This window comes from Amblyraja radiata, chromosome 31, assembly GCF_010909765.2.
Source record: "Amblyraja radiata isolate CabotCenter1 chromosome 31, sAmbRad1.1.pri, whole genome shotgun sequence".
Taxonomy (NCBI): Eukaryota; Metazoa; Chordata; class Chondrichthyes; order Rajiformes; family Rajidae; genus Amblyraja; species Amblyraja radiata.
In genome coordinates this window covers 16,482,406-16,503,759 of record NC_045986.1, presented here as the reverse complement: position 1 = coordinate 16,503,759, position 21,354 = coordinate 16,482,406, and the positions used below count along the sequence as shown (strand labels likewise).

Here is a 21,354-nt window from a genome sequence, read left to right as displayed (position 1 = left end):
TTTCTGGTTTTGTCAAATGCCACACCAAAATACAAAATATTTCTATCCCTTTCCAACAGCTATCTAAAAGTGAATCTGTTCCCGCAACGTTGCCCCAGCTCCTAGTATAATTTCACGCCCCAGTACAAGATGTGTGAAAAGCTGTAGTGCTGAACCCTCCTTGGGTACTGTCATTGTGAGATATCCCCACCACTCCCACAGGCAGAGACTTCCGCCATCATTTTATCAGAAGGTCTCCTGTCCATTTGTTATCCAACTCTTAGCTACACAGCATATTGTTCTTTCTACTTCAGTGTCGGGATAATAACTCAATGCCCTCACAAATATCCCATATACGGGGAAATTATGTAATGCTCTCTCAGTACTATTGTGCCATATGGCATTTTCAATTTAATTTACTATAATATTAATATGTTTTCAAATTCTAACAATACCTTCAGAAATGTATTGAATCTTTCCTGCTTTCTGTAATTTTAAAATAGATGTTTTTATTCAAGGCTTGTGGTTGGAACTGCCAAGACCAGAACTTGTAGTCTATTGCTAAAGACTGTAGAAAATGTGGCAAACATATTTCCGCTTCTCTGGTGGGGAGTTGCAGGATTTTGACCCTGGTGATGATAAAGGGCTGGCGATTGATTTCAAAGTGGGAACGGTGTGTGACCTACAGGGGAATCTGCAGATGGTGGCACCTCACCTCGTTCAAAGTACTCTGTATTCGATAAAATACTGATGATGTGTAGTCACTGTAGCAACAGCCAATATGCATGGGTCAGGCTCCGACAAAGAGCAGTGGGATATTTATCTGATGACTTACTTTTTCTACCACATTGGCTGAAAAATTGACATTGGTCAAGACTTTAGAAAGCCACTTCATTAAATGGCGTTGCTAAAGTTTGCCAGCGGACTTTAGCTGAGTTCAGCGAGCGGACAAGAAACTGGCAGCTAGAGTATTATGTGGGGAGTGTGCGGTTATCCACTCTGTTGAAAAAGCAAATGCTTATTTAATTCCAGTATATAAAATTATGTGAGGCAGAGAGAAGATGGACAGTCGGTGCCTTTTTTCCCAGCCTGAAAAGGTCAGGAATCATTGAGTGAGATGGGCAAAATTTAAAGGAGATGTGCGAGCAAGTATTTATACAAAACGTGGTGGGTGCATTGAAACACGTTACCAGGAGTGGTGGTGGAGGCATATACGATAGTGTCGTTTCATGTTCATAAGTAATAGGAGCAGAATTAGGCCATTCGGCCCATCAAATCTACTCCATTCAATCATGGCCAATCTACCTCTCCCTCCTAACCCCATTCTCATGCTTTCCCCCCCATAACCCCTGACTCCTGTACTAATCAAATTTCTGAGGCTTTTAGATAGAAGCTTGGACATGCGGGAAATGGAGTGATATGATCACGTACAAGTAACGGAGATTAATTTAACAGCATCATATTCAGTACGGACATTATGGGCTGAAGACCCTGTTTCCGTTTCGTACTGTTTTATGAATTCTATCTCCGAATGACCTTACTAATACAATGCTATAGATGGATCTGGGGATTCTGATACATGGCACTCTTAGGATTGACTGAAGATAAGAGTAATCAGGAAGAATAATGTGGTGTCAATGGCCCTGGTGAGACCACTGTCAATGTAAAAAGTGATTATCCTCCTTCAATGTGCTTCCAGCATTTCTGCTTCACAATGCAGCACAGGAGCGTGAGTCGTGATCAGACCCTGATAATGTCTTGCTGTCAATTCTTCATGGGAGCTGATTGTCTTTGATCACTGTCAGGATTATTGGGGATTGAACAACATTGAGAACAAGCAGCACTTGTCTCCTCTGGAAGAGACCTTCCGCACTTACTCAGATTTTCCGTCACTTTGTCTCCATTTCTCCAGTGCGACTGTGCAACTCTCTCTGCCTCCTGACGGCACAGAATTGCTCAGTGCACATTTGGCACTGAACTTTGCACAGGACATTTGGATATCCGGTGATTACCACCATCTGTTTGTGAGCTTCAGGGAGCTGCAATTCGAGGAAACAATTGGCAGCATTCCAGGGTAAACGGCTTTGCAAATATCAGCTGATAAACTTGGAGTGGCTTCACTGATTCAGCGTGCTGCTCGGCAGCTGTCTGCCTGAGATCTGACACCGTGCTGAAAACATTCAATTCAAATTTGCAACAAAGCATTTAAACCTTTTGTTGTTGAACGCTTTGCGTTTGAGTTCGGTTTCGTTTATTATCACGTGTACCGAGGTACAATGAAAAACTTTTGTCAGCGGAAAGACAATACATGATTACAGGGTGGTGAATCTGTGGAATTCATTGCCACAAAAGGCAGTGGAGATCGAGTCAATGGATATTTTTAAGGCCGCAATAAATAGATTCTTGATTAGTACAGATGTCAGTGGTTGTGGGGAGAAGGCAGGAGAATGGGGTTGAGAGGGAACGATAGATCAATCATGATTGAATGGTGAGTTGACTTGATGGGCTGAATGGCCTAATTCTGCTCCAATTACATAAACAATCGAGCCGTCAACAGTGTACAGATACATGATAAAAGGAATAACGTGAAAGTAAGAACTTGCAGTAGGAGTCGAGATTTAAAAGAGTGGAGCGATTGTAATGTATGATTGCAGATCTTCTTCTATGATTAGCAAGTAAAGAGTCGCTTGGGTTGGGTGCCATCTTGGATCTAATCTTGGATATATCTCAAAAAGAAATACATTCTCAAGAAAAAAGTAAGATTTTCCAAGGTTGAAATCAGTATTATTGATATATATATATTATTGATATATAAAGGCATATGAGTTGGAGTAGGTCTCATACCCTTGGAACCTATCCACCATTTATTGAAATCATTCTTCATCGACTCAATACTATTGTTCTCCACTCTCCCTACATCCCTTCATTGCTCTCATGCTCAAAAATCCACTCATCTGTGCTTCAAATCAACTCAATAACTGAACTACTGGCATAGAGAATTCAAAAGATTGGCCTCCCTCTGAGTAAAGAAATTCCTCCTGCAGAGCCTACCCCTTACTATGAAATTGTGACGGCTGATTTTAAGCTCCTTACCAGATGCTTCCTCACCACCCTGCATCTAGTCCGCCAGGCATGCGGGAACTGTACACATTTCAATGGGATCTCTCGTTCTTCCAAACTCAGGAGGTGAGAATCGCCTCTCCTGCCTGGCAAACCACCGACCCAGTTTAATGAGCCTTCAATCCATTCCATCCACATCAAGCGGGGAGACCAAATACCTCAGGCGCATTTCACCAAGACCATTTACAATTTCAGCAAGATTTCCTTTTTCCTGCATTCCAATCCTTTTGTATACCATTTGTTTTTCTAATCATTTATTGCACCTGGATATTTATTTCTGTATCTTAATTCTAAGCAGCCTGTTAGGCTACAGATTTATGCTTCTCTGTTTACTCTCTCCTTTTCTTCGGTAATGGAATTACATTTGCCAAGCTCCAATCCACAGGAACAACTTGGAATCAAGAGAATTTTGGAAGATTGATGTCTAGAGCACATCCCCCATTACTACAGTCACCTCCTTAAGTCATTGTTGGCTTTCAAACTTGCCAACCTCTCTGTTTAATCATCTCTTGGGGCTCTTGGCATTTTCATCTGTTGTATAAAGAACAGCAACATAACTTTCTTCTTTATATTGATCTGTTGTATCTAGGTATTTCTTATTGGTCTCAAATGTCATTCATGCGTACTCTTCCTCATGCTTGAATCCTTATTGACAAGGAATGACTCTGCCACCTTTAATCTATTCTAAACAATAAATTGCCCTATTATAGTCACCCACACTTGGCAAACCTCTGAGGTCAACAGCCAAAGCTCATTGTGTTTGCAAATGGCTATATTTGGTCTCTGAGGCAAATTTCTGAAAGTTTCTATGGTGACGTATTTGATCATTTAAAGTTTAGTTCAGAGATACAGCACGGAAACGGGCCCTTCAGGGTGGTGCGAATAGAAAGATATCAGAGTGCAGAATATAATATAGACCATTATAGTGTTATGGTTGCTGAGAAAGTCCAGTTAAAAAAATTGTAAAGGCCGCAATGAGGTAGGTTAGGAGATTCAGACTACACCCTAGCTTATAGGAGAACCATTCAGTAGACTTTGGACTTTAGAGATACAGTGCAAAAACAGGCACTTCGGCCCACCGATTACACACCAACCAGCTATCATTCCATACACTAATACGGTCCTGCACACTTGGGACAATTTTACAAATTTAACTGATGCCCAGTAACCTACAAACCTGTACGTCTTTGGAGTGTGGGAGGAACTAATGCACCCGGAGAATATCCACGTGGTTACATGGAGAACATATAAACTCCGTACAGACAGCACCCGTGGACGGGATTAAACCCAAGTCTCTGGCACTGTAAGGTAGTAACTCTACCACTGCGCAATTCTGCTGCCCTGGTCTGATTAACAGAGGGGAAGTAGCTGTTCCTCAGTCTGTGGTACGTGCTTTCAAGCTTTTGTGTCAAGCTTTTTCTGCTGATGGGAGAACGTAAATGACGGGTTAAAATGGTCCTTGATTATGTTAGCTGCTTTCCCGAAGCAACGTGAAGTGTAGATGGGTTTAATAGGCGGATAGTCGGAACAAAGGTCAGAGACAAGAACAGAAGGTGTGATGAAGGTTTGAAGAGTTGCAGATTGTGAAGCCAGAGTGAGGAAAGTAGTTGGGAGGGGTTGTTGAAGGGCAGAAGTAGGTAGGCCTCCTGAGTTACTCCAACACTTTGTGTCCTTTTGTGTATTGGCATCACTACAGTGTTCAGAAAATATTAATAACATTTTTTTTTAAAAGGTGAATCAGACACCATTGGCCTAATATGTATGGCTAACAATACTAGTATGTGAAATAATATGAACATTTCTAATACATTGGCAGAAGGAGGATTTAACAAAACAGGTGCTTCATAAATAGCTGCCATATTGATGTGAATGCAGAAATTAATCTGATAAGCTACTGCAATATACTTCATAGATGATGAATAGTGATAATTTAAACGAGTAGACTATTTAGAAATCTGCAATGTTTCGATAAAGTTCAAAATAATTCAATGATTATAGATTAATTGAAAAATTCAGGGTGAAACGAGGGGCCAGTATAAGTCAGGGTATGTGTGGAAGTTGTGGGCATATTAGGAGAAAGATGTCGACTGACCCATGGCAGAGACCTGTGCAAGTCTTGTTCATGACAATGTCAGAAGCTTGCTATCGCAGTCAGTACATCAGCAGAGAGAAAAAGGGAGACAGATGGGTTGAATTTAATACTGACAAACATATAGCATGACAAATTGAAAAATCTGTCCATATCAGTGCACAAGTGGAATTGTACAAGGAGGCTTCAAAACAAATTGGGGTTAATCGTTGCTGTTAGTGTCTATAAACACAGCAAATTGCAACATGAAGCAAATAGGACTCTTGATATACAGACTGAACTTTAGAATATCGGTCCACAGCTGAAGCTGTACAATCTTATCGGTCAGTTCAGGTACTATTTGCAGGTACTATCATAACGTTTAAGAGACATTTTGACAAATACATGGATAGGATAGGTTTAGAGCGTTATATGGGCCAAGTGTGGGCAGGTGGGTGTGGTGTAGAAGGGGCATGGATGTTGGGCTGAAGAGCCTGTTTCCATGCTGTATGACTCCATGACTCGATGAGAAGGTTTCAAGAGGACTAGATTCCATTCTGTTTACTCATTTCAGAAAAGGAGTTAATAGTCTGGGATCATGGCAAAGATTTGCAGCAGGAATAAGCCTGTGGATAAATTATCTAAGTTAAAGAACCTCACATTTCACACTTAATAAAATTAAAAGGCAAGGTGACCTCATGTTAAATGATACAAAGAAGTCAAACGCAGAACATTGTCTCACAAGAAGGAAAAGCTAGTCAGAGCAGACACCGTATCTTTCAACATTAAAAATAAATGGAGAACAGCTGGTAGAAACAACATTATAGAAAGTAATAGTCTACAGGAAAAGCTGTAGAGAGAGCCATTAGAAACTCTAGACTGGATGTTGGAATGATATTGTATAGATAATTTAACATATTTTCAAAGGATTACTGTAAACTGGGTCAATATGAGGCAAAACAGATGCCAGTGTTAGATTGAAATGCAGCACTCTGTCTTTCCCTCATTTGGCCATGGGAACACACTGCTTTGTACATCCTACACAGAAATAATTTGCAGCTTCAACGCTTGTAGAAAAACATGCAAAACTTAAACGAGGGTGTATTTGCTTGATGGCAACACAAGAAACTGCAGATGCTGGAAACTCGAGCAAAAAAAACTCTTGGCTGGAGGAATTCAGCGGGTCAGGCAGCATCTGTAGAGGGACATGGACAGATAATGTTTTGGGTTGAGTCCCTTCTTCAGAATGATGTCCTGTCCCGAATCCCTGTTTGTCCTTTCCCTCCACCGATGTTGCCTGAATCAGTGACTTCCTCAAGCACTGTGTTAATTTGCTATTTTGCTTTATGTTTATCTGTGGATATGTGTGGCTTAGTTAAGCATTCACTATTGAGAATTACTACTTTACATATAAATATCAGAGGAGAAACAAGAGACAGCTGCAATCTTGAGTAAAAAACAGCTGGGGGAACTCAGCGGGTCAGGCAGCATCTCTGGAGGGACGTCAGTCTGAAAAAGGAACCCAACCCAAATCGTTGCCTGTTCATTTCCCTCCACAGATGCCACCCAACCCGCTGAGCTATTCCAACACTTTGTTTTTTGCTTCCATATGAATATCCTTTATTACTTCTCTGTAATGTAAGCAGTTAATTGCAGTTGGCCTCTGATACCCAGCCTTGGGTCATGGCAGGGGGGTGGGGGGACTTCGGTGACAGCTGAGGCGGGGGGGGTCTGGTAGATTGCTCCAAAACTGACTGAAGGCAATTTCCATCTACCCCCCCCCCCTCCTCCATCCTCGCCAATACTAACCCTCTGCAATCATCATATCAGTAGCTCTTAATGTTGATTGTATGCACTTAAGCTGCAGCTTTACATCATTCTGTGAACATCTAACATTGCTATGTCGAAAGTTAAATAAATTGAAGCTTTCGGATTTACTACTGCGATCAGAAGCTCGAGAATTATGACTTCATCCCCTGTCCTTCTGGCAGTCTGCTGCAGCACGCCCCACACGATTCCCATCGCCCCCGCCTCCATGGTGTTCTCGCTTAGTTATGTCAGTGAATCGAATGGGAATTGTTTTGAATTTTCACATTGGTCTCAGTAAGTCGTTCCCTGACCTGAGCCTTCAAGCAATAAGAAGTTAAAATATCAGCGTTTGTCTTCAGTCTGTCAGAAGCACAGAGGACACACATCTGAACTGAGAGGTGGGATGGCAACAGCAGAGCTGGCTTTGTTTGTAGTCCTTAATTGCCTTGTAGTATATAGGCGGTGTGGTACATGTGTGATCTAGTCCATAAGTAAATATTGACTCAAAGTATATTGACTTGCTTGTTTGTGTACATCACACACGCACTGCAATGGACAGAATGGAAAGGTGTGGCGTTTGAATTGGGAACCACAATCTGGTTCAATGCTCGACATTACCATCCCGAGTGTTCTGTTCAACTTTGATATAATTATTTGAATTTATGTTGCTAGCTGCAGTAATGGGACGTGAATGTGTCTGAGGAGGGTTAATAGAAAAGCAAAAACATTAACTTAAGATGCTGAAAATCTGGGAAAAAAAGAGAAGGAAATGCTGAAAGTCCGGTACATGTCCGACAGATTGTACAGCGAGGAAACAGATTCATGTTTCCTTCCATTCGAACACTTTCTGTAATTATCTCTGGATTGATGCTCCAGGCCTCTGAAGTAATCCTATTACTTAATCGTGTTCCTTGGGCGAAGGGGATACAGCCCATGCCATAGCTAATACAGAACGTCTATATCTCTCTACATCACTGTCTTTATCTCTCGTTTCCCTTTCCCCTGACTAGTCTGAAGAAGGGTCACGACCCGAAACGTCTGAGTTTCCTTAAACTTCCACTCAATCTATATCGTGCTCGCTTTATCGCTTCAATGTTCCTAACACGTAAAATAAAACTAGTTTTTTTTGTTTGCTTATCTGTCAGGACAATGCCGGAAAATGGGTTAGCGTTGACGGGAATCATGGCCGGCATCGACAAGGTGGGCCGAAGGGCCTGTTTCTGTGCTGTATGATTCCTGCCTTTGATGGGCAACGAGAAACCCCTCTATTCTCCACTACAATAAGTCTCTACCCCACTGCCAGCATAATTACTATGACGGAGTGTGTAAAGAATCGGCTTCATCATGTTGTTGACTTTTGTCAGTAATTACTTTGATCGGGACCGGTTTTGAATGTAACCAGAGTGGGATCAATATAATATCCTGCCAGTGGGGTTGGGAGGGGGCACCTTGGAATCCAGAACAGCAGATGGGAAAGTTGAGGCAAATGTAAATGATAAAACGAGCAAGTTCCAACTGACAGGGCAGGCAGGCAGGCAGGGGATGAGGAAGGTATGATAGTCTAAACTGTATTTATGTTATGCTGGAAGTCTAACAGGTAAGGCAGGTAAACTTGATGTGGATTAGCATGGGACTTGGATATTATAGCCAAAACAGAATTGTGGTAGAGAGAGGGGCAGGACTGGCAGCTTAATTTTCAAGGGTACAGATGCTGCAAGTGTGCTAGAGGTGAAGGTGACAGGGTTATGATTTTGTTTCACGAGAATATCAAGGTGGTGCCTGAAGAGGATATTCCAGGGGGATTACCCAGTGAGTTAATATGGGTGGAATTTAGAGATAACAAAGGGATGATCTTTTTGAATGGATTATGTGAAAGGCCCCCAACATTCAGAGGGAATTAGAGGAGCAAATATGTCGGGAGATCGCAGAGAGCTACAGCAGGCACGGTGGCGCAGAGGTAGAGTTGCTGCCTTACAACGGAGGCCTGGTTTTGATTAGGACTACAGGTGCAGTCTGTACAGTGTTTGTACGTGCTCCCCATGACTGCGTGGGATTCCAATTCACCACTCGTGTTAGAAGGCAGGAGAGGAAAATAGTGAGAAGCAGTAAAGCATGTTGACATTGACAACACAGTGAAGGCTTTTTACGTCTAATTTTTGATCAAATGAAAGAAATAACACATCCAGAAATATTTACTAGCTAGTCAGTCCACTATTACAGACGAGCACCTGCAGGAAGAATGTTTTTAAGCAAATGTAGTGTGTGTGATTTGTTAGTTATTTGTTCAATAGCAAAGTCTCAAACAGTTTGCCTTTTCAGCCCGTTTATTGTTATGTTGATGATTGAAAATTATGAACGGATCTACATTTTATATTGATTACTCGATGATATTGCTGTGCCGAAGGCTGTCTGAACTATTAAAAAAGATTGTAGAATAGACTTGTTCATAATGTAATTAGGCCTTTGAAAATTGTAGATGACTGCTCTTACTACCACACTTAATATTCAGGTGATAATTAAGCTTGCTACCAAATGAGAAATGTCTTCACTGCTGCTATTGCCACATTAATCAAACCTAAAGCTGTTTAACCTATGGAATATTAATGTATTTTGTAAATTGCAGCACTTCATCAATTTTAAACTAATAAGTTTGGTTGCAATATAATTTTTTTTTCTCCTTTTCAGTGTTGTTGTTGGTCCACGGCAGAACCTGCCCAGAATTGTACTCAAGGGAATCTTTCAGGGTGGTAAAGTTGTTCGAGGACCAGATTGGGACTGGGGCAATCAAGATGGTGAGTGAAAAAATATTGTCAGCTCTGTTGATTTATGAGCAATGGAAAATCCAGTGCTTGTTTTACAACAAACACGTACATTGACACTCATTGTCATATGTGCTTATATTAATCCTTTCAAAGACAAGTAATGGACTGGGTTGTCTGATAGGTTCACAGCTGAACTTGCTGATGTGCTCCCCCACATCCCCCAGATTTTCCCTATTGGATCTTGATATTGGATTGCCAGAAAGTTCTGGATTTAACGGCAAAATAAGTTGTGTGGTGTTTATTGGTGGGGTTCATGCACGAGTGGCCTTGTTGGTTCAGTGGAACTACCTGAGCCACTTATTGAAATATTCATGTGGTTAAAATAAACACCATGGAACACAAAGTAGAAGATCTTTCTGAAGTAGTTCTCCCTGCTATTTTAGTGCGAGTACTAGGAATTTTGGGTGCCAAAAGCACCAACCCTGTGTGTATTTCGTAGGCCACAAGTTTCTGAACTGCTGTTTGGCCTTACACTTTATAGCGCCTTTCACATTCCTTTCGGCACCTCCCACATTGTGAATGGAGAGATATATTGGGCAGGTTGTCTGGAAAGCAGGCAAGGATTCTCCCTTGTAAGACAGCACAACACGCCTCTGAGTAACCCTGCAGTGCCAGCCAAAGGTTTTCTGCTCAAACCTCTGCAGTGAGACTTGAATTGACAAGTTCTTGTGGGGGTTGGTGTACCAGTCACTGACACTCTAAGCAGCAGCTGACACACAAAAGTGCAGTATTTTGCACCTGTATTATCTGAATCATAGCTTAGCCGTTGCATTCATTGGACAAAGACTCCATTCACGGGAAGTGCAGCAATTCCTAGATATCTAAACCTCATAGTTCTCAGCTGCTTCAACAACCAGTAGATCTCAGATTGTGGGCTAAAAATATAAGAAGAGAAGGTTAAATGTACCCCAGAGGATGCGTAGAGTTATTTTTGCCCATGCTAAGTTAGCTATTGTGGAAGCCACCAACCAGAGCAAACTCACAGAAATCATATGGCCTACTTTTCATGAATGGAGATGAAGACAGGGAAGAATTGCACTTGGTGGACAGCCAGTTTGAGATCATTACTGATGGCAGTCCTGCATGATGAGTCTAGGCTGCATTTGAATACCTTTTATCTCAGTTGTATAGGGCTCTGGTGAGACCACATCTAGAGTATTGTGTACAGTTTTGGTCTCCTAATTTGAGGAAGGACATCCTTGTGATTGAGGCAGTGCAGTGTAGGTTCACGAGATTGATCCCTGGGATGGCGGGACTGTCATATGAGGAAAGATTGAAAAGACTAGGCTTGTATTCACTGGAGTTTAGAAGGATGAGGGGGGATCTTATAGAAACATATAAAATTATAAAAGGACTGGACAAGCTAGATGCAGGAAAAATGTTCCCAATGTTGGGCGAGTCCAGAACCAGGGGGCACAGTCTTAGAATAAAGGGGAGGTAATTTAAGACTGAGGTGAGAAAAACCTTTTTCACCCAGAGAGTTGTGAATTTATGGAATTCCCTGCCACAGAGGGCAGTGGAGGCCAAGTCACTGGATGGATTTAAGAGAGAGTTAGATAGAGCTCTAGGGGCTAGTGGAGTCAAGAGATATGGGGAGAAGGCAGGCACGGGTTATTGATTGGGGATGATCAGCCATGATCACAATGAATGGCGGTGCTGGCTAGAAGGGCCGAATTGGCCTCCTCCTGCACCTATTTTCTATGTTTCTATGTTTAACCGCTTAGATTGCTACCGCTATGAACTCGCAAAACTGGCCCTATTGGCCAGCAGCAGCAAATGGTTGATTGCAAACGGATGAAGAAACTTCCTTTTCAGGAAAATGCACAATGGTCCTTTTTGCTTTGTAGGCGGGGAAGGCAAAATTGGGAAGGTAATGGATATCCGTGGCTGGGACACTGAGTCAGGACGAAGTGTTTCAAGCGTCGCCTGGTCAAACGGGACAACCAACGTCTACCGAATGGGTCACAAAGGAAAGGTGGACTTAAAGTACGTCACAGACGCTGCTGGAGGTTACTACTACAAAGACCATTTGCCAAAGCTTGGTATGTCTGGATTATTTCTCTATGGTTACCCCAGCAGGTATTGGCCTAGAATATGCTTTGAGCAGTGCGCATTCAGACCCTGCACAATAGGTCTGGTCCGCACCATAAAATGTTTGGATTTCTACAAACGACTAAGTCACACTTTGAAGCACCTAGCTGTTTATGATGTTTGGATTTCTATGATGCATATTTAAATGTTTGACATCAACGTTCATCTCTTTAAGTGTGGTCTATTGTGTTGTTTACAGCTCTCTCCGATGCTGAATCTAGTGAAAGTTTTAGTCATTAGAGTTGCACAGCACAGAAACATGCCCTTCGGCCCACCAGGTCCGTGTCAATGTTTGACCATCAACACCAACCCCTTTTTCCCACACAAGCTCCAAATCTTTCCATGCCTTACCTACTTGGATAACTGTCTCAGGAAGCCAAATATTGCAGACACTGGACATTTGAAATAAAAGCAGGAAATGTCCGAAAAATCTGATTTTTTTAATTCTAAACGATCAGGGAGAGTTAGCCACCTAATTACGGATCTGTGAGTCTTGTGTCAGTGGTGGGGCAGTTATTCTATAAAGGCCTGAGGGGCAGTATTATGTGCACTTGGAGAGGCTCAAAGATACTCAGTATTGCTTGGCTATATGAGACCCAATCTGATTTTTTTTTTCCTAAGAGGAAACAAAGCATATTGATGAGGGCAGTGTTATTGATGTAGAGTCATGGAGCTCAGAAACAGGCCCATGTTGTTGTATCTGCCACTACTTCATTTGGCAGCTCAGTGACAAGCAATTGTTCCAGTTGATGAACTTTGACCTGCTGAGGGTCTTTGTCAGCTACAGAATCTTGTTTCGGTAATATCATGAGATTGGAGTAAAAGGCGTATAACAGGAAAGTGTGCTGAAGTGGGTAAGAGCAGACACAAAGGGCTGAATGGCCTCTTCTTGGCCCTATTCCATATATTTAATAAATGAGCTTGCATTGCTCATTGGCACCGCCCGGTGGCCACTTATCTTGGTGCAATGACAAAATTGTAGTCCTGGGAACTTCCAGCTTGGAGGTAAAGCAAAGATAATCTATCCCTTGTAGACAAAAAGCTGGAGAAACTCAGTGGGTGAGGCAGCATCTATGGAGCGAAGGAAATTCCTTCGCTCCATAGATGCTGCCTCACACGCTGAGTTTCACCAGCTTTTTGTCTACCTTCGATTTTCCAGCATCTGCAGTTCCTTCTTAAACATTAATCTATCCCATAAAAGGTTAAAAATAAATTTGATTAAACCAGGTTAGTAGGACACTAAAATCGATGTTTTATCTCATATTATGCTGAAGGCTGACCCGACAACACAAAAAAGTGCTGGCACAACATTTTCTTCTGTATGTTTAGAAAGATTAGAATTGATCCTGATTTATTTGACAATTTTCAGTTGCCTGTGTTGCAATCACAGTTTTGCAATGATTTGATGTATGTTTTGCAATTACAGGAAGACACTGCACATATTTTCATAGAAATATTGCCACATTTATTCCATTTATATCCATCAGTGGCTTATGTTCTTGTCTTCTCTTCAGTACGGGAGCAGAGCTGATAGCTTACCATGTCTCTCCATGACTAATTTCCCATTTGAAACTATCTTCTCAAATCCCTACCTCCTTCAGCTCATCTTTTCATGTTTTCCTTTGAGTTTGCTTCGAACCCTCTTTAAAAAAAAAAAAAGATTCATTCAGAGTGGGCTTTAGGAGGAAGGAGGTTTGCTGAAGAGGGGTCTCGGACCGAAACATCACCTAGTCCTTTTCTCCAGAGATGCTGCTTGACCCGCTGAGTTACTCCACCATTTTGTGTCTATCTTTAGTGGGAATGCATTCCATATCATGAGACTGGTTTGTTATTTGTGAAGAATATCGGTTCATTTCTAAGAACTCATCCTAAAATTGCAGCACCCTGTTATGAAATCCTGACCAGGAAAATAATAATATCAGATTTTCTATGTGTAGTATATATACAATTTTCCCTGCATCCTTCCATAGTTTGGTAAATAAGGTCCGACCATGTATTTATGTTTGCCCTTGAGTGCTGCCATGCTGATGGATCATTAATGTGTTTCCCATGAAAAGGATATTCTTTTCGCACACAGATGCAGCTCCACAATGCGCGGCAGCTCTAATATGCCTCCTGTCTACCTAGTTTAGTTTAGAGATACAGCACAGAGACGAGCCCTCGGCTCACCCAGTCTACGCCGACCTACGATCCCCATGCACTAACACTATCCTACACACACACACACTAGGGACAATTTCCAATTTTTACCAAGCCTATTAACTACAAATCCTGTACGTCTTTAGAGTGTGGGAAGAAACTGGAGCACCCGAAGAAAACTCACGCAAGTCACAGAGAGAACGTACAAACTCTATACAGAGAGCACCCGTAGTTGGGATCGAACCCAGATCTCTGGCAGTGTAAAGCAGCAATACTACCTACATGCTGTTTTTACACACTGCTCTTTTTAGCTGCTACATATTGAACTGCATTTATTAACTGCTGCCCTAACCTATCCTGTGAGCGCTTGTCCATGGTTTGCCTGCAATCCTTCATGACAGCACTAAAACAAAATCCTGTAGCTGACATAGGCCCTCAACAGGTCAAAGTTCATCAACTTGAAAAATTGCTTGGCTTCTATTAACAGATGCTGACTGACCTGCTGAGTAATTCCAACATCAACTGTTTAAGGTTAATACAGAATGGAATAAAAAAATACACCCAAGCCACCTCCTCCCCAGGTACTTTCTCTTTCAACTGTAGGATGTGCAACACCTGTCCTTGTGCCTCCTCCCTCAACTCCATCCAGGGACCCCGACTGCCCTTTCAGGTGAAACAGAGGTTCACACACACCTCCTCTAATCTCATCTACTGAATCGAGCATTCCTGATGTGGGCTCCTGTGCTTTGGCAACACCAAGCGTAGACTTGGCGACCGTTTTGGCGAAATGCTCAGTCCGTCAGGGCCTACTGCATCTCCCGGTCGCTAACCATTTGAGCTCTCCTACCCATTCCCATACTGACCTTCCTGTCCTGGACCGCCTCCATTGCCAGAGTGAAACCACACGCAAATTGGAGGGACAGCACCTCATATTTCATTTGTGTAGCTTACAACCCAACGGTATGAACGTTGAATTCTCTCTTCTACATACACTACCTTCCCCCCATTTCTCCCGCCCTCCCCCCCTCTCCACTTCCCACCTTGCCCCACCCCCCCCCCCCCCCCCCCCCCACCTCCTCCCCACTAAAATTCAGTTAACCACTTCCACAGTTTGCACCGATGTATCCCCCTTGGCATCACATCATCCCTGACCAACAATCAGCCTATCGGGGAACCACTCTGCCTGAGGTCATCTGTTGCCAACCCTGATTTGTCCTGTTCTTTTCTTGCGTCCAGTCGCCCCACTCTTTAATCAGTCTGACAAAGGGTCCTGACTTGAAACGGCACCTATTCATTTTCTCCAGAGATGCTGAGTTAATCCAGCATTTTATGTCTTATCTAAAGTTAAAACAGAATCAGTTTGCCTCTGAACAGATGCTGCCTGACCTACTGAATTTCCAGCATTCCTATTGATAACACTTTAGTGCAAATCTCCAAATCATTTATGTTTATAAAGAACAAGAAGTCCCATACAAAATCGCTGAGCTTGTTAAAACTTGTCAATTCTTAAAGTAGTTATTTAATTCCTATGTTTTAATAACATTGGCATTCTTAGAAAAACCATGAAATATAACATGATGTTCCTAGTTCATGAACCTCATTAAAAGTAAACAGACTTGAACTTTGTAAATGATTGTAACAGAGAAAATCTATCTATAAATCCTTGAAGAATAAACAGAAGTGTGCTTGATCCTACAATGCAGACGAGTACAGATTCACATATTGGCAAATAGAATAGAATTGGTTACAGCTACAAGTATTGGTATAACATTTGTGACAAGCCAAAGCATACACAGAGTTTCACACCAATGGTCTTTAATATTGAGCCAAAGAAATCGGATGTCAGGAAGATAATCTAAAACTTGGTCAATGAAGCAGAGTTTAAAAGAGGATAAAAAAGAAGAAAGATTGGTGTGGGTTAGAGAGAGAATTCCAGATCACAGGACTGTGGCAACGGAAGGTACATCTCTACTGGCAAAGTGGTTCATTCTGGGGATCATCAAGACTGTTTGTTATTGGAGAAGCAAAGAGATCTAGGACTGAAGGGATGGAGAAGGTTGGCAGAGTATGGGATTGGAAGGGTTTGATGTTGCTATGTAAGAGTTTAGTTTAGAGATACAGCACGGAAACAGGCCCTTCGGCCCACTGGCGATCCCCGCACATTGACACTACCCTACACACGCTAGAGACAATTGACATTTATACCACGCCAATTAACCTACAAACTTGTACGTCTTTGGAGTGTGGAAGGAAACCGAAGATCTCGGAGAAAACTCACGCAGATCAAGGGGAGAATGTACAAACTCCGTTCAGACAGCACCCGCAGTCCAGATCGAACCCAGGTCCTGGTCCAGGAACACAGGAGCTCTACCGCTACGCCACCGTGCTTTTAGAAAATAAGGCTGGGAATTGCAAAATTAAAAAACAAATTAATCTTAAGTTACTATGAGGGATCAGTAGCATGAAAGACAAATGCATTTATCCAGTGCATCCACATCATGCACACTTTACCAGGCTATAGAAGCTGCTCCTCGTTGCTGCTTTCTTTTGATCACCCAGAACTATGCAAGGTAAAAGTAGTAGCAGGTAGACAGGGTGGTGAAAAAAACAAATGGTACATTTTCCTTCATTGGCTGCGGCCAATGTAGAATCACAACTAACATGCCCAGTTTCCTCTGTGCACCAACATTTAGTAACGCCTGTTCACAAGCATTCTTTTTTTTTTAAATCTTCCTACCGCTTGCTTAATTTATCTAGATTCTTCGACAGGGTCTTTAACTTAGATATTGGATCAATTAGCATATTAGCTGACACTAGGAATCATTTCCAGTTGGAATTAAAACATTGTGCTAATCTTATCAGCACGTCTGACACTTTCTCAATGCTAAGCCTGAACTCACTCTCTGGGCAACACCTACTTCCAAACTGTAGACCAAGAGCCTGCAGATGCTGGGATCCAGAGTAAAACCAAACTGCTGGAGCAACTCAGCACATCGAGCAGCATCTACGGAGGCAAAGAGATAGTCGACATTGTGGGGAGAGACCTTGCATAAAGCCCAATGACCTACTGAGTTGTAGAGTCATAGAGCTATATATTTACAGCATGAAACAAGAGTTGAAACATCGTGTTCTCAACACCATATACTCCACAGAGTCAGGAAGCAGCTTTACAGGACTTCGGTTAGGCTGCATTTGGAGTATTGCGCACAATTCTGGTAGACCCACTGCAGGAAGGATGTGGAGGCTTTGAAGAGGGTACAAAGGAGGTTTGGTAGAATGATGCTTGTATTAGGGGGTATTAGTTACAGGGAGAGGATGAGCAGACTTGGATGGCTTTCTCAGGAATACCAGAGGTTAAGGGAGACCCAATGGAAATATATAAAAATATGAAAAGCACTGATAAGGTGGATAGTTAGAACCTTTCTTCCAGGATGGAAATATAGACAATAGACAATAGGTGCAGGAGTAGGCCATTCGGCCCTTCGAGCCAGCACAGCCATTCAATGTGATCATGGCTGATCATCCCCAATCAGTACCCCGTTCCTGCCTTCTCCCCATATCCCCTGACTCCGCTAGCCCCTAGAGGACTAGAGGCGGGGAGAAGGGAAGAGGTGTGGAGGGGAGGCATGGGGGGAGAGGTAGGAAGTGGATATAGAGGCAGGGAGGGGAGAAGCAACGTGTTGAGGGGTAGGAAGTGGTGTGGATGCTGGAAATCTGACGGGAAGTGTTGGGTATGATCTGCCAGCATCAGATGGTCAGTCGGCATCTGCGGAGAGAGGAACAGTTGACGATTTGATGCCGAGATTCTTGCTTGGAGCCTGGTGAAGATGTAGACTTCATACGATAGTGGGGATAGAATCGCTTTAGCTATTGTTGTGCCTCTCCCAGGTTTCACTTCTGTTCAACTAACGAGGCCACAGAATCAGCACAGCATCACCATAGCAACTGACCCAGCCAGGTGCCATCTGAAAACCAATGAAGGGGGGGGGGGGGTTAGAACCCTCAAACCCCTCAGCTTTTCTGGTCACAAATGCTCGCTCTGATGAGGAAGCAGGGTGTTCATGCATCCCTGGCCCAGCAGACCATGTCTGGTCTGGTCTGGTCCACCCTGGTAATGGAAGCAGGTGGGTGTTGTATCCACTCCATTTGCCCCCTGTCTGTGTCAGCACTGATCAGCAAATTGGAGGAAAAACACCTCATGTTTCGCTTGGGCAGTTTACATCCCAGCGGTATGAACATTGACTTCTCTAACTTCAAATAACTCTCTCTCCATCCCTCCTCTTCCCATTTTTCCGACCAGCCTTACTGTCTCCGACTACATTTTTTCTGCTTGCTTTGTTGTTACCTTCTCCCAGCTAACAATGATCTATTCTACATTTTCCTTGATCTCAATTCCCTTTGTCCTATTTTTGCACCTTACACCTCCTTATCTCTGTATCTCCTTCTCCCCTGACATCAGTCTGAAGAAAGGTCTCGACCCGAAACGTCACCCACTCCTTCTCTCCAGAGATGCTGCCTGTCCCGCTGAGTTACTCCAGTATTTTATGTCTATCTTTAGTTTAAACCAGCATCTGCAGTTCCTTCCTACACACTGATCAGCCTCCTGGGTCCTGGTAGTGCAGCTGGACAGGTCCATCGAACAATGAGATGCCAGAAGGTATCAGGTCCTGTGTGTCGTTTTGCCATTCAGATGTGTTTCTGTCTTTTGTCTACAGAAAATTGCTGTACTTTGGTAAAATGCCTCTTCCCCACCCAGCCCCTGTTCAACAAGATTTGCCGGCCAATTGACTACAATTTGTGTTATTTTAATTAGCCAGCCTGTAAAATTATGCTTAATATCTACAGTCAATGGCTGATGCCTTTTAATTGTGTTGTGCAAAATTCTCAAATAAATAATCAGTGATTTTAGGAGATATTTAAAAAGAACTCAATGGAATGTTCTCATCCGTTGGATGGAGTGAATAGTTTGCAGCTCTGGGTTTGAATGTTGGCTGCTTCTAGAGCTGGCACCGGGTCAGCAATGATCACAGAGCTTTACTATTCCGCCGAAACCCAAATTACAGTGAAAATATGTAAGAAGGAACTGCAGATGCTGGTTTAAACTGAAGATAGACACAGCAAGCTGGAGTAACTCAGCGTGACAGGCAGCATCTCTGGAGAGATAGAATGGGATAGAGTCCTCCTAGTCCTTACCTTCCACCCCATCAGCCATCACATACAACACAAAATCCGCCAAAACATCCGCCACCTCCAACGGGATCCCACCACTAGCCACATTTTCCCATCTCCACCCCTTTCCGCCTTCCGAGAGACCGTTCCCTCCGCAACTCCCTGGTTAACTCATCCCTTCCCAACCAAATCACCCCACCCCCCAGGTACCTTCCCCTGCAACCGCAGAAGATGCAACACCTGTCGCTATACCTCCTCCCTCGACTTCAGGGACCCCGACAGTCCTTTCAGGTTAGGCAGAGGTTCACTTGCACCTCCTCCAACCTCATCTGCTGTATCCGAGAGCCCCAGCATTCCCGCTCTCTCTGTCCCTCACCCACCCAAGTCGCACTCGTTTCTCATTTTCACCCGACAAACAGCCTGTTTCCTTTACATCGGCATATCGTTCATTCATTGTTCTTTATCTCTCCACATCATCGTCTATATCTATCGTTTCCCTTATCCCTAACCAGTTTGTAGAAAGGTCTCGACCCGAAACATCACCCATTCCTTCTCTCCAGAGATGCTGCCTGTCCCGCTGAGTTACTCCAGCTTTTTGCGTCTATTTACAGTGAAAATATTTGGTTGTGCTTCTGCCACGCGTCAGATGTAATTTTTTTTTTAGTTCAAACCTGCAGCGGATTAAATTTCTGCTCATTATTGTGGAAAGATATTCAGAATCTGGAATTTTATAGGCCGAGTAAGCTCCCCCCAGAGTTGGCAATGGACAGGGAATGAATGCAAGCAGCATACCACTTGTCCTGTAAATAGGAGGAATTCAGAGCTGTGCAAATTAACATTTCAACCCTTTATACTTTTATCATATGCATTGCAATCCTCTCAGGACACATGAGTACAAAGAGTGCTCTTTTCAAATTTCGCGAGAGTTTTCGAATACACGTGGCATTTAAAAAATCCGAGAGGGTTATACAAGTTTACAACCGTGATGACTGCAGATCAGTGTCAGGCTGCACGATTGAAAATAGAGTTGTGTCAGTCATAGCGTCATACAGTGTGGAAACAGAACCTTCGGCCCAACTTGCCCACACCGGCCAACATGTCCCAGCTACACTAGTCCCACCTGCCCTGTGGTTGATGACCTTTATCCTTTGCAAGATAATATAGAGGTGAGAGTGTTGTTAGGATTTAGTTACACCTTTAACTACTCTCTGCCTTACCGCACAGTTTCTGCAGCTTGAACTTGGGCCGTCCTGTCACAGACCACGCTGATTCAGAGAGGTGTTGCTTCAAGCCCACTCCAGAGAACTGAGCCCAAAACCTAGGGTTGGATTTCAGCGCATTGCTGAGAGAATTAAAATGAGGACCTGTCTACCATCTTCTATGGATCCTCTGACACTACATGAAGAGCATGGGGACCTCTCCAGGCCAACTACACAATCTATCTCTGAACCAACCCAAAGATCCGTCTGTAGACACAAAAAGCTGGAGTAACTCAGCGGGATGAACAGCATCTCTTGAGAGAAGGAATGGATGACGTTTCAGGTCGAGACCCTTCTCATCACCCATTCCTTCTCCAGAGATGCTGCTTGTCCCGCTGAGTTACTCCAGCTTTTTGTGTGAACCTGCAAGATTATGTGAGACCTGCTTAGACCTGCTTTCCTTGTATCTGTGTAGGAAAGAGTTGCAGATGCTGGTTTAAATCAAAGGTAGACACAAAATGCTGGAGTAACTCAATGGGACAGGCAGCATCTCTGAAGAAGAATGGGTGACGTTTCAAGTTGAGACCCGTGTGTAAGAAGGAACTGCAGATGCTGGTTTAAACCGAAGATAGACACAAAAAGCTGGAGTAAATCAGCGGGACAGGCAGCATTTCTGGAGAGAAGGAATGGATGACGTTTCAGGTCGAGACCCTTCTCATCACCCATTCCTTCTCTCCAGAGATGCTGCTTGTCCCGATGAGTTACTCCAGCATTTTGTGTTTACCTTCAATTTAAACCAGCATCTGCAGTTCTTTCCTACCAAAGATCCGTCTATTCCCTTCACTGCACTTGATGAAATCTTCCCATGAGTACATTGGCCATTCCAACTCCTTTCCAACTACATTGGCCTTTCCAACATAAAAAGCCTCCAACAAGTCAGGCAGCATCTGTGGAGAGA

General features: G+C 43.2%; 1 protein-coding gene across 7 annotated transcripts in view; it reads left to right on the top strand.

The window, feature by feature from the left end:
* mib2 (MIB E3 ubiquitin protein ligase 2) overlaps positions 1-21,354 on the top strand; it is a 122,911-nt gene that overhangs the window by 65,253 nt on the left and 36,304 nt on the right. For all 7 annotated transcript variants that reach the window (XM_033047919.1, XM_033047922.1, XM_033047926.1 and 4 more), the window contains 2 exons: positions 9,662-9,768; positions 11,646-11,840. In XM_033047919.1, coding sequence (XP_032903810.1) covers positions 9,662-9,768; positions 11,646-11,840 — 302 coding nt within the window. The remainder of the gene's footprint in view (positions 1-9,661; positions 9,769-11,645; positions 11,841-21,354) is intronic.